This window comes from Mirounga angustirostris, unplaced genomic scaffold (assembly GCF_029215605.1).
Source record: "Mirounga angustirostris isolate CCGP_5_RB_7025 unplaced genomic scaffold, mMirAng1.0.hap1 SCAF_5, whole genome shotgun sequence".
In the NCBI taxonomy this organism is placed as follows: Eukaryota; Metazoa; Chordata; class Mammalia; order Carnivora; family Phocidae; genus Mirounga; species Mirounga angustirostris.
This window is the reverse complement of record NW_026991713.1, coordinates 155,659,614-155,674,814: the sequence shown is the minus strand read 5'-3', so window position 1 is coordinate 155,674,814 and position 15,201 is coordinate 155,659,614. Positions and strand designations below refer to the sequence as shown.

Genomic DNA, 15,201 nt, shown 5'->3' with positions numbered 1-15,201 from the left:
CATGATCCCAGGGTCCTGGGATCAGCCCCACATCGGGCTCCCTGCTCCACGGGATGCCTGCTTCTCCCTCTCCCACTCCTCCTGCTTGTGTGCTCTCTCTTTCTGTCAAATAAATAAATAAAACCTTAAAAAAAAAAGATTTTACTTATTTGAGAGAGAGAGAGAAAGAGAAAGAACACAGGGAGAGAGCACAGAGGGAGTTGGAGAAGCCGACTCCCCACTGAGCGGAGAGCCCGGCATGGGGCTTGATCTCAGGACCCTGGGATCATGACCTGAGCTGAAGGGAGACGTCCACCCGACTGAGCCACCCAGTGCCCCAAACATCCACAGATCTAACAGCACTTGACTTGCCTGCTATGGAAACCACAAGACCAGTTAGTCTAGGTTCTTGTATCTAAAAAAAAATCTGCTTATTAAAGTTCTAATGAATTTTGGTAAAACTGTGTAAGCAACTCCTTCTCAAGTAGCATAATAATCCAAATAGGTGTATGAGATGCTGGAATCTCTTATTTGGAATCTCTATATTATGGGGCAGAAAGAGATTTTTTTGGTATCAGTGTGTCTGAGTTATCTTGTCAAAGTTTGAAAATATTAAGCACTATCCCTTCAAGAAATTTTGTAATATTAGAACTTTTAAAAAACAAGAAACAGAATCTTAATTATAGAGAACAAACAAATGATTACCCAAGGGGAGGGGATGAGTGAAATATGTGATGGGGATTAACGAATACACCTGTGATGAGCGCCAAGCGTTGTATCAAAGTGTTGAATCATTAGGGGCACCTGGGTGGCTCAGTCAGTTAAGCGGTTGCAGCTCAGGTCATGATCCCAGGGTCCTGGGATCAAGCCCTGCCTCAGGCTCCCTGCTCAGCAGGGAGTAGGAAAAAAATTACCCAGCCTTTAACTCAGAAATTTGGCTTTTGATAATTTTTCATAGGAAATAATTAAAATGGCATTTAAAGAGTTAACAAGGTTACTCACTGAAAAAGTATGTTTAATATGAAACATTGGAAATGAAGAAAATTTCCAATAATAGTGGATATGTTCAATAAATCATGATATTTCCTTTTGGTAGCATGCTGTGAAATTAAAAAAATTTTCTGTTATATAGGGGCGCCTGGGTGGCTCAGTTGTTAAGCGTCTGCCTTCCGCTCAGGTCATGATCCCAGGGTCGTGGGATCGAGCCCCACATCGGGCTCCCTGCTCAGTGAGAAGCCTGCTTCTCCCTCTCCCGCTCCCCCTGCTTGTGTTCCCTCTCTTGCTGTGTCTCTCTCTGTGAAATAAATAAATAAAATCTTTAAAAAATTTTTTTCTGTTACATAAAAAGATTTACCTCTATGTGAAAATCATAAGTAAAAAAGCAAGATTGATAGCCAGTAGGTAGAATGTAATTCCAATTTTATAAAATAATATATGTACATAGAGAAATAAGAGAAGGACATATATCCAAACGTTAAAGTGAGTAGTAATGGTGGGATTATGAGTGAAAAGAATTTTCTTTGGCCTTTTTCTTAGTTTTTCAAAGCTTTCTATATATAACATAGAGTTTTATTATTAGAAAGGTTGAATAAATAATATTTATATTTAAAAGTAATTAAAAGGAGGCTTCCCTTTATAGAAAAAATGGAAATCTCTTTTTTTATATGTATATTTTTTTATTCTTATGTTAATCCCCATACATTACATCATTAGTTCTAGATGAAGTGTTCCATGATTCATTGTTTGTGCATAACACCCAGTGCTCCATGCAGAATGTGCCCTCCTCAATACCCACCACCAGGCTAACCCATCCTCCCACCTGCCTCCCCTCTAGAACCCTGTTTGTTTTTCAGAGTCCATCGTCTCTCATGGTTCGTCTCCCCCTCCGATTTCCCCCTTCATTCTTCCCTTCCTGCTATCTTCTTCTTTTTTTTTTCTTAACATACATTGCATTATTTGTTTCAGAGGTACAGATCTGAGATTCAACAGTCTTGCACAATTCACTGCGCTTACCAGAGCACATACCCTCCCCAGTGTCTATCACCCAGTCACCCCATCCCTCCCACCCCACCCCCCACTCCAGCAACCCTCAGTTTGTTTCCTGAGATTAAGAATTCCTCATATCAGTGAGGTCATATGATACATGTCTTTCTCTGATTGACTTATTTCGCTCAGCATAACACCCTCCAGTTCCATCCACGTCGTTGCAAATGGCAAGATCTCATTCCTTTTGATGGCTGCATAATATTCCATTGTATATATATACCACATCTTCTTTATCCAGTCATCTGTCGATGGACATCTTGGCTCTTTCCACAGTTTGGCTATTGTGGACATTGCTGCTATAAACATCAGGGTGCACGTAGCCCTTCGGATCCCTACTTTTGTATCTTTGGGGTAAATACCCAGTAGTGCAATTGCTGGATCATAGGGTAGCTCTATTTTCAACTTTTTGAGGAACCTCCATACTGTTTTCCAGAGTGGCTGCACCAGCTTGCATTCCCACCAACAGTGTAGGAGGGTGCCCCCTTCTCCGCATCCCCACCAACATCTGTCGTTTCCTGACTTGTTAATTTTAGCCATTCTGACTGGTGTGAGGTGGTATCTCATTGAGGTTTTGATTTGGATTTCCCTGATGCCGAGCGATATTGAGCACTTTTTCATGTGTCTGTTGGCCATTTGGATGTCTTCTTTGGAAAAATGTCTGTTCATGTCTTCTGCCCATTTCTTGATTGGATTCTTTGTTCTTTGGGTGTTGAGTTTGATGAGTTCTTTATAGATTTTGGATACTAGCCCTTTATCTGATATGTCATTTGCAAATATCTTCTCCCATTCTGTCGGTTGTCTTTTGTTTTGTTGACTGTTTCCTTTGCTTTGCAAAAGCTTTTTATCTTGATGAATTCCCAATAGTTCATTTTTGCCCTTGCTTCCCTTGCCTTTGGCGATGTTTCTAGGAAGAAGTTGCTTCGGCTGAGGTCAAAGAGGTTGCTGCCTGTGTTCTCCTTTAGGATTTTGATGGACTCCTGTCTCACATTGAGGTCTTTCAACCATTTGGAGTCTATTTTTGTGTGTGGTGTAAGGAAATGGTCCAGTTTCATTCTTCTGCATGTGGGGCTATCCAATTTTCCCAACACCATTTGTTGAAGAGACTGTCTTTGTTCCATTGGACCATTCTTTCCTGCTTTGTCAAAGATGAATTGACCATAGAGTTGAGGGTCCATTTCTGGGCTCTCTATTCTGTTCCATTGATCTATGTGTCTGTTTTTGTGCCAGTACCATGCTGTCTTGATGATGACAGCTTTGTAATAGAGCTGGAAGTCCGGAATTGTGATGCCGCCGGCTTTGCTTTTCTTTTTCAACATTCCTCTGGCTATGTGGAGTCTTTTCTGGTTCCATACAAATTTTAGGATGATTTGTTCCATTTCTTTGAAAAAAGTGGATGGTATTTTGATGGGGATTGCATTGAATGTGTAGATTGCTCTAGGTAGCATTGACATCTTCACAATATTTGTTCTTCCAATGCATAAGCATGGAACGTTTTTCCATTTCTTTGTGTCTTCCTCAATTTCTTTCATGAGTATTTTATAGTTTTCTGAGTACAGATCCTTTGTCTCTTTGGTTAGATTTATTCCTAGGTATCTTATGGTTTTGGGTGCAATTGTAAATGGGATCGACTCCTTAATTTCTCTTTCTTCTGTGTTGTTGTTGGTATATAGGAATGCCACTGACTTCTGTGCATTGATTTTATATCCTGCCACTTTACTGAATTCCTGTATGAGTTCTAGCAGTTTCAGGGTGGAGTCTTTTGGGTTTTCCACATAAAGTATCATATCATCTGCAAAGAGTGAGAGTTTGACTTCTTCTTTGCTGATTTGGATGCCTTTGATTTCTTTTTGTTGTCTGATTGCTGTGGCTAGGACTTCCAATACTATGTTGAAGAGCAGTGGTGATAGTGGACATCCCTGCCGCGTTCCTGACCTTAGGGGGAAAGCTCTCAGTTTTTCCCCATTGAGTATGATATTCGCTGTAGGTTTTTCATAGATGGCTTTTATGATATTGAGGTATGTACCCTCTATGCCTATACTCTGAAGAGTTTTGATCAAGAAAGGATGCTGTACTTTGTCAAAAGGTTTTTCTGCATCTATTGAGAGGATCATATGATTCTTGTTCTTTCTTTTGTTAATGTATCGTATCCCATTGATTGATTTGCGGATGTTGAACCAACCTTGCAGCCCAGGGATAAATCCCACTTGGTCATGGTGAATAATCCTTTTAATATACTGTTGGATCCTATTGGCTAGTATTTTGGTGAGAATTTTTGCATCCATGTTCATCAGGGATATTGGTCTATAATTCTCCTTTTGGATGGGGTCTTTGTCTGGTTTTGGGATCAAGGTAATGCTGGCCTCATAAAATGAGCTTGGAAGTTTTCCTTCCGTTTCTATTTTTTGGAACAGTTTCAGAAGAATAGGTATTAATTCTTCTTGAAATGTTTGGTAGAATTCCCCTGGGAAGCCATCTGGCCCTGGGCTTTTGTTTTTTGGGAGATTTTTGATGACTGCTTCAATTTCCTTAGTGGTTATAGGTCTGTTCAGGTTTTCTATTTCATCCTGGTTCAGTTTTGGTAGTTGATACATCTCTAGGAATGCATCCATCTCTTCCAGGTTGTCTAATTTGCTGGCATAGAGTTGCTCATAATATGTTCTTATAATTGTTTGTATTTCTTTGGTGTTGGTTGTGATCTCTCCTCTTTCATTCATGATTTTGTTGATTTGGGTCATTTCTCTTCTCTTTTGGATAAGTCTGGCCAGGGGTTTATCAATCTTGTTAATTCTTTCAAAGAACCAGCTCCTAGTTTCGTTGATCTGTTCTACTGTTCTTTTAGTTTCTATTTCATTGATTTCTGCTCTGATCTTTATGATTTCTCTTCTCCTGCTGGGTTTAGGCTTTATTTGCTGTTCTTTCTCCAGCTCCTTTAGGTGGAGGGTTAGGTTGTGTACTTGAGACCTTTCTTGTTTCTTGAGAAAGGCTTGTATTGCTCTATACTTTCCTCTTAGGACTGCCTTTGCTGCATCCCAAAGATTTTGAACAGTTGTGTTTTCATTTTCATTGGTTTCCATGTATTTTTTTAATTCTTCTTTAATTTCCTGGTTGACCCATTCATTCTTCAGTAGGATGCTCCTTAGCATGGCTCTCTTTCTTCCCTAAAGGCATTTACTGTCTTGACTTTTATGGTATTCCTTTCCTTGTTTTCCCTTATAGTTTACCTCCTAAGGAAATACCCCTAAACAAATTATCATATTTTACTTGCTTTTGATCTTTATGTGTGTAATCATATATTACTCTGTAATCTTTGGCTTCTTTTTTCAGTATTATGTTTTTAAGATGTGTCTATGTTGCTGTAGTTAAGTTTCATTGCTGTATAATATCCCATTGTATAAAAACATGATGTGTTTTTTATCTGTTCTACCATTAATGGACACTGGGTAGTTTTCATTTTGGGGCTATTAGTGATTAATGCTGCATTGAATTCTTGTACATGTACGCTGGTGCATATAAGCATGCATTTCTGTAGCATTTTTCTGGAAGACGAATTGCTAGTTCACACTGACATGACATTTTACCATGCGATTTTCCAAAGTATTGAAATGCTCCCATTAGCAGGAGAGGAGAATTCCCATTGTTCCATAACGTTGGCAATATTTGTTATTGTCAGAGTTTTTAATTTTTGTCAATCTGATGGATATATAGTGTTATCTTACTGTAGAGTTTTATTTTTGCATTTCCCCATGTTTGCAGGTTAATTTCAGCTAACCTGAAATCTGCTCTTTGAAACTTATGGGCATTTATGTATCTTTTAAAGAGTCTGAGATTAAAACGGCTACTTCAAAAATCAGAGTAACATGTCGTAAATATAGAATTAAAATATTAAGGTGTTCTGTGGCTACCCTTATGAAGCTAACTCTGAAACACAGTTTTGATTTTATTCATGAAGCCTCAAGCTGTTTGGATCCTGTTTCCATCTGTATTTCAAAGCTCATATTAAGCTACTTTTTGAACATTCCTCAGTCAATGATCTTTGTCCAAACCCAGTAAAAATACAACCAAAGCATAGCTAATGACTGCATCAGAGAATCTGCCCATTTTACCTACTTTGGATAAAGCTGCAGAAGAATGAAGAAGACACCCTCAGCCCTCCTGTCCCTGACTCTGACTCTGATGTACCAGGACAGGGTGATGAGGATGAGAAGGTGAACCAGATGTCTGCTACCTCTCTCATCCCCAAGAGCTGACCCGGCTCAGCCCCAGGCCACCTGGTACTGAGACCTCAATCACTTCTCCCCACGTCCTTCAGGGAATCCATCATTATTTTGTGGTTGTTTTTTTATTAGCAGAAAATGTTATGGGGAAAAATGAAGAAGAGGATTTACATCATGCAATGTACCTACTACAGATGTTCACAGCCAACTTTTTGGCTCTCTGAAATTCTTTCTCTCAGGGCTGCTACCATAACCCTTCTCTCCTTTCCTACACACATCCCAGTCTTCCTTGATGTCCTGGGCAATTCATTTCTACCCTCTAACTTGCATTCTCTGCTCAGAAATACAAAAGCCCTTCAATTCACATGACCCTACCCTTCAGAGAAGGCAATGCAGTTCTGTTAGCATCCTAACATGCTCTTGGGATCTTATCCCCTACCACCTTACAGTTTATAAAATACCCCTCATAGCCACAGAGAGTGTGAAGACAAGGTCTGATAAATACATCTTTGCCATCTTTTTATGTCAGCTTCCAAAGTTGATCCAAACCTTTGATCCAAACCCATTAGCCTCACCGCCACCACCCACCCCTTGCCAGAAGAGTTAACATGAACTGACAGGAAGTGAGTGACTTCCAGTTGGCTTTGACCACCAGCAAATTGCCCCAAAGGCAACTAAGAACATGAGGAAGCAGAAGCATGAATGATCCAGATGACGAGGCTCTGAGCTCTTAACACTCTGGGCCTGGGGCAGAACATCCAAGGCCTGACTGCAAGTTCTCTTGTCACTTTGCCTTCCCCTAAGTCTCAGGTTCCCTACCCTGGAGCACTCTCTGCTGCCAGAGGATCAAGAGCAGTGGAGAAAACGGACAGGTCTTCTGCTCTACGAGGTCTACGGACAGTCAGAAACAGTAGGTAGAAACAGTAGGTAGATGGTACTTTCTTGATCAGTCAGGATGTGCTGAGCCACTGAGCCCAGCAGACGAGCTGAACCATGTATATGCAGAGGCCCCACTCTGCTCACACATTGCCTGAAGCCAATGGGAGGCTTCAGAGTTCTAGGCTAATTTGCCCCAAATCAATTTGCACAAAGACAATTCACAGCTCATCAGTTTGTCAAGAGGCCAATGTCCTGAAAACTATTGGACAAAACTTTGAAAAGGGGTGTAAGGACATGGTGCTACCATCCCTGGGATCATTAGCTCTAGGGAGCCCAGGAGGGGTGGCGGGATGGGAGGTTCTCTCCAGTAACATGGAGCCCACCATCAGCAAGTCCTGCCTACTTCATTCCTTCCTAGGGTGGCAACCACAGGCAGCCAGGAGCTGGCCCCAGAAGTTCATTTCTGGATGCTCATGTGGACAGCACACAGGTTTGATTGTGGGACACTAGCTAGAGTGGGGGAGGGAACAGAGACTTTCTGTATATACCAACACACACACACAGACACACACACATACACACACACATAGTGTGACTCCCAAAGGCATCACTGACTAGCCAGGTGACAGGACATTCAGAGTATCAGGCATGTCTTAAACCAGAAAAACGTTATTAATGATAGTAGGGGCAGGGGCAGGTATCTTCCAACACAATTCTCAAGTCATTTCTGTTGCTGGGCCACTTTCCCCAGCCTCCTTGTTATCCCTGTAACTGACAGACAGACGACTACCATCTCAGGAGCTGGAGCAAAATGACTATTTTAGCCTCAATTCACATACTCGTCTTGACTTTTTTGCAAAAAAAAATATGCTTTTAAATCATCAGTTAATTGGTCCGCTTCCAGGCCTAAGAAATATTAAGACTCTAGGTTAGTTCTTGTATGGTTCATAGTTTATATTTGGACAAGGAGGAGGGTGGGATGAGAACTACAATATACCCATGATCCAGGTTCCTTTGTATCAACTCTTTGCAACAACAGAATACTGCCTCATACCCAGGTGGTGCTGTATTTCACAAAGTATTTGCATAGCCACTGACTCATCTCTGGGACATTTTCCACATGCCTGTACTGTGAGCAGCAACATAGCAAAGGAGGAAGAGCTTTCCCTCTCAGGAACTCAGACCCCGGTTCAAATCTCAGCTTGCCAATTACAGGCTTCAAGACCACTGGCATAGCACTGAACCTTCCAGAGTCTCTGCTTCTCTGTCTCCAAAATGGAAATATAACCCAGTCTCGCTGGGTTGTGATAAGGGAAACGAAAGGAAGTATATAAAGCTCTGGCTACAATGTCCAACCTCTTGTACATGCTCACCTTGCTGTTACTCTTGTTTTTAAGTAAGTGTTGCCCTAGATACTAGGGTAGTAGAGATGAATGGGGCAGTCTCTATTCTCAGGATGCTTGTTATTCACTGAGGGAAACAGACAAGCAAAAATAAGGATAATTGGGAGCTCTCGGTTGGCTCAGTGGGTTGAGTTTCCGACTCCTGGTTTCAGCTTAGGTGGTGATCTCATGGGTCGTGGGATTGAGCCCCTGCATAGGGCTCCATGCTCAGCGGGGAGTCTGCTTAAGACTCTCTCTCCCTCTGCTCCCCAAACCCCATTCAAGCACTCTTGCACTCTTTCTATCTCTCTAAAATAAATGGATAAATATTTTTTTAAAAAGAAGTATAATGCTCTCTTGGCTACAATGGAAGTGTGGGAAAAAATACTACAGAAGGAGAATGTCCCAACTGACTTTTCTTGGGGCCAGAATAATAGCTAGTTGTGACTGTTTATGGAGCTAACTTGGTGTGCCAGGCACTGTGTGAAGAGTTTTCCACACACTCACAGGTACTATGAGAGCTAAGTGTTATAATTACCCCTTTACAGAGAAGATGAAGGGGGATTAATTGGCACATAGCTGGAGTCAAGATTCAAATCCTTGGGTGGCTCAGTCGGTTAAGCATTTGCCTTTGGCTTGGGTAGTGGTCCCAGGGTCCTGGGATTGAGCCCCACATTGGGCTCCCTGCTCAGCTGGGGAGCCTGCTTCTCCCTCTCCCCCTGCCCGTCCCCCTCCACCCCTACTCTGTCTCTCGTTTTTCTCTCTCTCAAATAAACACACAAAATCTTAAAAAGAAAAAAAAAAGATTCAAATCCTGGTCTAGCTTAGCTTTAGAAAGATATTTTAGAGTACCATAAAGGAGGAATAAAGTTCATCAGGAGGATAAATGGGGGTGGGGCAGTTGCCTAGCAGAGGGGACAACACAATCTGAATATTCTCAGCACAGCTCTGAGTCGTTGAGACAGGGTTCCTATCACTGTTTAACAGCCTGAGTCAATGTTAAATGATATCATGGCCTTCCTCTAGCAAACGGACACATGTCTGACATACAGTGCATACTCCACACCTCACGTTACATGCCCACAGCCCCGGGCTCACCCCTTTGCTTCTTTTTTGGCCCCTCGCAGTGGACCCGGTAGCCCCAGGAGCTCGCACAGGCCCAGTCTATGTCAGGTGTGGTGAATATCTGCTGACCAGAATTGGGTCCATGCCTTGCACCTAGAATCTGGGCCTTCTAGCTTCCCCATAAGGGTTCTTTGCATAGCATCGAATGACATGGATGAGTGAGGATGCTGTGTGTGGTTCTTAATGCTTTGTAATCAGCCTGGACTCTTTGGCCAACCCCATTTTCTTTCTTTTATGAATAGGGAGTAAGTTGTGTCACTCTCCGTGGAATGAAGATCAAGCCGGGTTCCATCGGGAAAGGCATCCCCTCCTTCGACGTCCAGGTCTGGTCCTAAAGGCATTTGCTGGGTGCAGTTAGGGCTGAGCTGGGATTGAACAATTGTGGGACACCAGGTGACAGAACCAGCTGTGCCCACTCCACCCCACCCCCACCCCAGTTGTTGTCCTTCTTCCTCTCCTCCTGTTTTCCCGCCGATTTCCTGGGGAGGCTTCAGTTGAGAACTGCAGTATCCTGGGCATGAATGCTGCTCAGCCTGGCAGCCGGAAGCCTCATACACAACAGATGGGACCAGAGCACCTGGAGGGAGCCCTGGCAGCTCTCTCCATCAGCTGGTGCTTCTAGTTTTCCCTGATCTGTGTTTTCTAGCTTGAAGACACGTTTGCCACGTCTGCATATCCGTGAGACCAGGAGACCCATAACTTGGGTTTCACCATTTCCTGACTTCAAAGTCTTCTGACAGCTGTAATCTATTTTTTGACAGGGCTCCTCCCCCCATTTATTCTCACCAGTGTCACACAAATAGTCAGGTACTGTGTGGGTGGGGCCGGCGTGTTGGGGTGGCCCTGCAGGTTGGGATCCACAGGCCTGTTGCTCCAGATCATTGACGACAAGGGCAACAGCCTGCCGTTCAACACTGAAGGCAACATTGGCATCAGGATGAAGCCCACCAAGCCCATTGGCCTCTTCATGGGCTATGAAGTAAGTGGTGATCCTCACCTGCCCACTTCCAGGCCCCCCAAATCCCTTCAGGGAGCAGTGTGGGTACTAAGGGGGTGGATACAACTCTGTACTACGAGCCTTCTTCACACCTCTCTTCAGTCACTCCAACTCAATGAAGCCTCTTCTAATTAATCTCTAAGCTCCTAGTGTGTTCTCACATCCTTTCCTGTCCAAAACCATCTGACACTTAAGTGCTGACAGGGTAGAAAGAAGCACCCCAGACTTGGGTTCCAATGATCTCTCTCTCTTTTTTTTTCAGATTTTATTTATTTATTTGACAGAGAGAGACACAGTGAGAGAGGGAACACAAGCAGGGGGAGTGGGAGAAGGAGAAGCAGGCCTCCTGCAGAGCAGGGGGCCGGATGTGGAACTTGATCCCAGGATCCTGGGATCATGACCTGAGCCAAAGGCAGATGCCTAACGACTGGGCCACCCAGGCGCCTGTCCAATGATCTCTTGAGGTTGAGTATGCAGGAAGCTTTGACTGAGTTCAAATCCTACAGTCCCACTTACCAACAGGCTGTGCACAAATCTGTTAACCTTGCTGAGCCTCCAGAGAGGACAGTGGTGCCCCCACTTCACAGAGGAAGAAACTGCAAATTGGAAGCTTTGTATGTTTTCCCCACGTCAAATAAATGGCAGGTCTAGGATTCAAACCCACATCTTTTTGGTTCCCAAACCCTACGTAAGAAATCCAGGGATTACATAAAACTGTGACAGGTTCTAAAGAAACCTGAAACTCTTGACCAGGCAAATTCTCAGCTTCCAAGATTGGTCAGGGGAGAGTGGACAGACCTTGAAGTTGATCTCAGACCCGTCTCCTTTCTCCACAGGAACAACCATTGGTGTCCCTGTTGGCCTCACTCTATGGCCTTGGGGGTGGGTGGTGCTGCTCCTTTTGTGACGTTATTGACCAAAAGCAAATAATGCAGGCCCTAGCCTTAATTCACAGTAGCACGATTTTAGGCTTGGATAAAAGAGGAAATAAACAGAGTAACAGATATATAGATCAGTGGTTCTCAACCCTGCCTGTATGTTAGAATCAGTTGAGGAGATTTAAAAAAATAATTCTTGGATCCAATCATAGAGATTCTGGCTAAATTAAACTGGGATGGTCCAGAGCAACATCAGTTTTGTTTTAAATTGGAAGTAACATATTTTATTTTACAAAGATGTCCTCCTCTATGCCCACACCTGTGTAGATATATACCCCATTTCACATGCTCTCTTGACTATAGGTTGTCACTCCTCCACTGAGATTTGTTTGCTTTTTTCCTTTCTTTTCTTTACTGAGGTAGAATATATAAAATTCACCCTTTTCACCATTTTTAAGCATACAATTCAGCAGCACTGAGTAAATCACAACATTGTACAATTACCACCATGCATGTGCAGAAATTTTTTCCATCCCAAATGGAGACTCTGTTCCCATTAAACAATAACTCCCCCCTCCTCCTCATATCCCCAGCATTTGGTAACCTTTAATATACTTTTTGGCTTTAAGAATTTGCCTATTTTAGGTACCTCTATTAAGTGGAATTGTACAACATTTGGCCTTTTGTGTCTGGCTTATCTCACCTAGCACATGTTTTCAAGGTTCATCCATGTTGTAGCATGTGACCAAATGTCATTTTTTTTTCAGGCTGAATGGTATTGTATGGGTATACCATATTTTGTATATCCATCAATTTCTTAATAGACATTTAGATTATTTCCATCTTTTGGCTACTGTGAATAATGCTGCAATGAACATTGGTGTGCAAGTATCTGTTTGAGTTCCTGCTTTCACTTCTTTTGGATATATACCTGAAAGTGGAATTGCTGCATCTTATGGTAATTCTATATTTAACGTTTTTTTTAAAGATTTTATTTATTTATTTGACAGAGAGAGAGAGACAGCGAGACAGTGAAAGAGGGAACATAGGCAGGGGGGAGTGGGAGAGGGAGAAGCAGGCTCCATGCTGAGCAGGGAGCCCGATGTGGGGCTTGATGCCAGGACCCTGGGATCATGACCCGAGCCGAAGGCAGACGCCCAATGACTGAGCCACCCTGGCGCCCCTATATTTAACTTTTTGAGGAACTGCCAAAATGTTTTCCACAGTGGCTGCACCATTTTATATTTCTATCAGCAATGTACAAGTGTTCCCGTTTCTCCATATCCTTGCTAATCCTTGTTATTTTCAGGTTTGTTTGTTTGTTTTGTGTGTATAATAGTCATTCTACCGCATGTGATGTGGTGTCTCATTGTGGTTTTGATTTTCATCTCCCTAATGACTAGTGATGTTGAGCATCTTTTCATGTGCTTATTGGCCATTTGTGTACCTTCTCTGGAGAATTGTCTATTTAAGTCCTTTGCCTATTTTTAAAATTGGGTTGTTTGTTTTGTTGTTGATTTGTAAGAGCTCTTTATATACTCTGAATATGAACCCCTCATAAGATATATGCTTTGCAAATATTTTCTCCCATTCAGTGCATTGTCTTTTCACTCTTTTGATAGTGTCCTTTCAAGTAAAATTTTAAAAATTTGATGAGGAACATTTTATCTATTTTTTTCTTTTGTTTCCCGTGCTTTTGGTGTCATAGTCAATAAATAATTGTCAAATCCAAAATCAGGAAGACTTCCCCCTATGTTTTCTTCTAAGAGTTTCAGAATTTTAGCTCTTGTGTTTAGGTTTTTGATCCATTTTGAGTTAATTTGTGTATATGGTGTATAAGGTAACTGCATTCATTTGCATCTGAACATCCTAGTTTCTCAGTGCCATTTGTTGAAAAGATTGACTTTTCCCACTGAATGGTCTTGGCATTTTTGCCTAAAATCCATTGACCATATATGTGAGGATTTCTTTCTGGGTTCTCTATTTTATTACAATCATCTATGTGTCTTTTTTTTTTTAATGCCAGTTTTGTATGGGTGTACCATATTTTGTATATCCATCAATTTCTTAATAGACATTTAGATTATTTCCAGTATAGTTTTGCAGTAAGTTTAAAAATCAGTAGTGTAAGCTCTTCTCCCTGGAAAGAAGAACTTTCTTCTCCCTTTAAAAGATTGTCTTGGCTATCTGGGATCTGTCAAGATTTCATATGAAATCTATAGTTTTGCAGTAAGTTTAAAAATCAGTAGTGTAGTTTTGCAGTAAGTTTAAAAATCAGTAGTGTAAGCTCTTTTCCCTGGAAAGAAGAACTTTCTTCTCCCTTTAAAAGATTGTCTTGGCTATTTGAGATCCGTCAAGATTTCATATGAATTTTAGGATGAATATTTCTATACCACTGAGATTTTGATAGGGAGTGCATTGAACCTGAAGATGGCTTTGGGTAGTACTGTCATCTTAATATTAAGTCTCCAGGGTGCCTGGGTGGCTCAGTCGGTTAAACGACTGCCTTCAGCTCAGGTCATGATCCTGGAGTCCCGGGATCGAGTCCCACATCAGGCTCCCTGCTCAGCAGGGAGTCTGCTTCTCCCTCTGACCTTCCCCCTCTCATGTGCACTCTCTCTCTCTCTCTCTCATTCTCGCTCTCTCAAATAAATAAATAAATAAATAAAATCTTAAAAAAATATTAAGTCTCCAATTAATACAGTATGTCTTTCCATTTATTGATACCTTCTTTCATTTCTTTCAGCAACAATTTTTATTTTTCAGTGTACGTCTTTCACTTTCTTGACTAAATTTATTCTTAGTATTATATTCATTTTGTTGCTATTCTAAATAGAATCATTCTTTAATATCTTTTGTCCATATATAGTTTTTTCTGTTTTTTAGTTCTTTGTTCATTTTTTCTCTTAGTTTTTGATCACTTAACACGTTTGACTTATTATTTCTTCCAAGTTTTTATTTAAATTCCACTTAGTCAACATACAGTGCAATATTAGTTTCAGGAATAGAATTTAGTGATTCATCACTTACATACATCAGCCAGTGCTTATCATAAGGAGTGCACTCCTTAATCCCCATCACCTATTTCACCCATCCCCCTGCCCCTCCCCTCTGGTTACCATCACTTTGTTCTCTACAGTTAAGAGTCAGTTTCTTAGCCTTCCCCTCTTTTTTCCCCAATGTTCATTTGTTTTGTTTCTTAAATTCCACATATGAGTGAACTCTAGAAATCAGATTCTCCCACTTCCCTGGGGGTTGAGGTTGCTGGGGTTTCATTGTTTTGTTTTTTGATTTTGGACTGTTGAAGGCTATAGTAGTCCTTTGTTGTGGTACTTTTGCAAATTCTTTAAAGACTATTGTTTGTCATGTGTGATTACTGAGGTTTCTGATCCTTTAGCTCGTGTTCAGTTAATGTTTTGACAGAGATTTCCTTGAGGGGCAGGAGCTCAAATGAACAAAGAAAAACATCACCAACCAAAAAAGAAGAGAGAACAACCACTGTGCAGATTGGCTCTGTGCTGGGATACTCCTTCACCACTTAGCTGGACTTGCTCTGAGCCTAGGGATCAGCCTGAGATGAAAGCTTAAGGTTTTCTCAGGACTTTGCTGAGCATGCATCTTGCCCAGGCATGTTCACGGCTGTCTTAATTCCCCCATGCATATAGCTGTCTTGAACATCCTAATTTCAAAAACAAAAAACA

The 15,201-nt window shown here is 41.7% G+C and overlaps 1 protein-coding gene across 33 annotated transcripts in view; it reads left to right on the top strand.

Moving 5' to 3' along the window:
• LOC135364553 (acyl-coenzyme A synthetase ACSM1, mitochondrial-like) overlaps nucleotides 1–15,201 on the top strand; it is a 36,635-nt gene that overhangs the window by 7,530 nt on the left and 13,904 nt on the right. For 29 of the 33 annotated variants that reach the window (XR_010411886.1, XR_010411888.1, XR_010411884.1 and 26 more), the window contains exons 2-3: nucleotides 9,868–9,948; nucleotides 10,387–10,604. Coding sequence is in view for 8 of the 33 variants with exons in the window: in XM_064592721.1 (XP_064448791.1) it covers nucleotides 9,868–9,948; nucleotides 10,387–10,604 (299 nt within the window). In the remaining 25 variants the exon portion in view is untranslated. Of the gene's footprint in view, nucleotides 1–7,043; nucleotides 7,150–7,536; nucleotides 7,609–9,867; nucleotides 9,949–10,386; nucleotides 10,605–12,267; nucleotides 12,459–15,201 lie in introns of all 33 variants that reach the window. The other 4 variants (XM_064592723.1, XR_010411907.1, XM_064592724.1 and 1 more) reach the window with 4 other exon arrangements.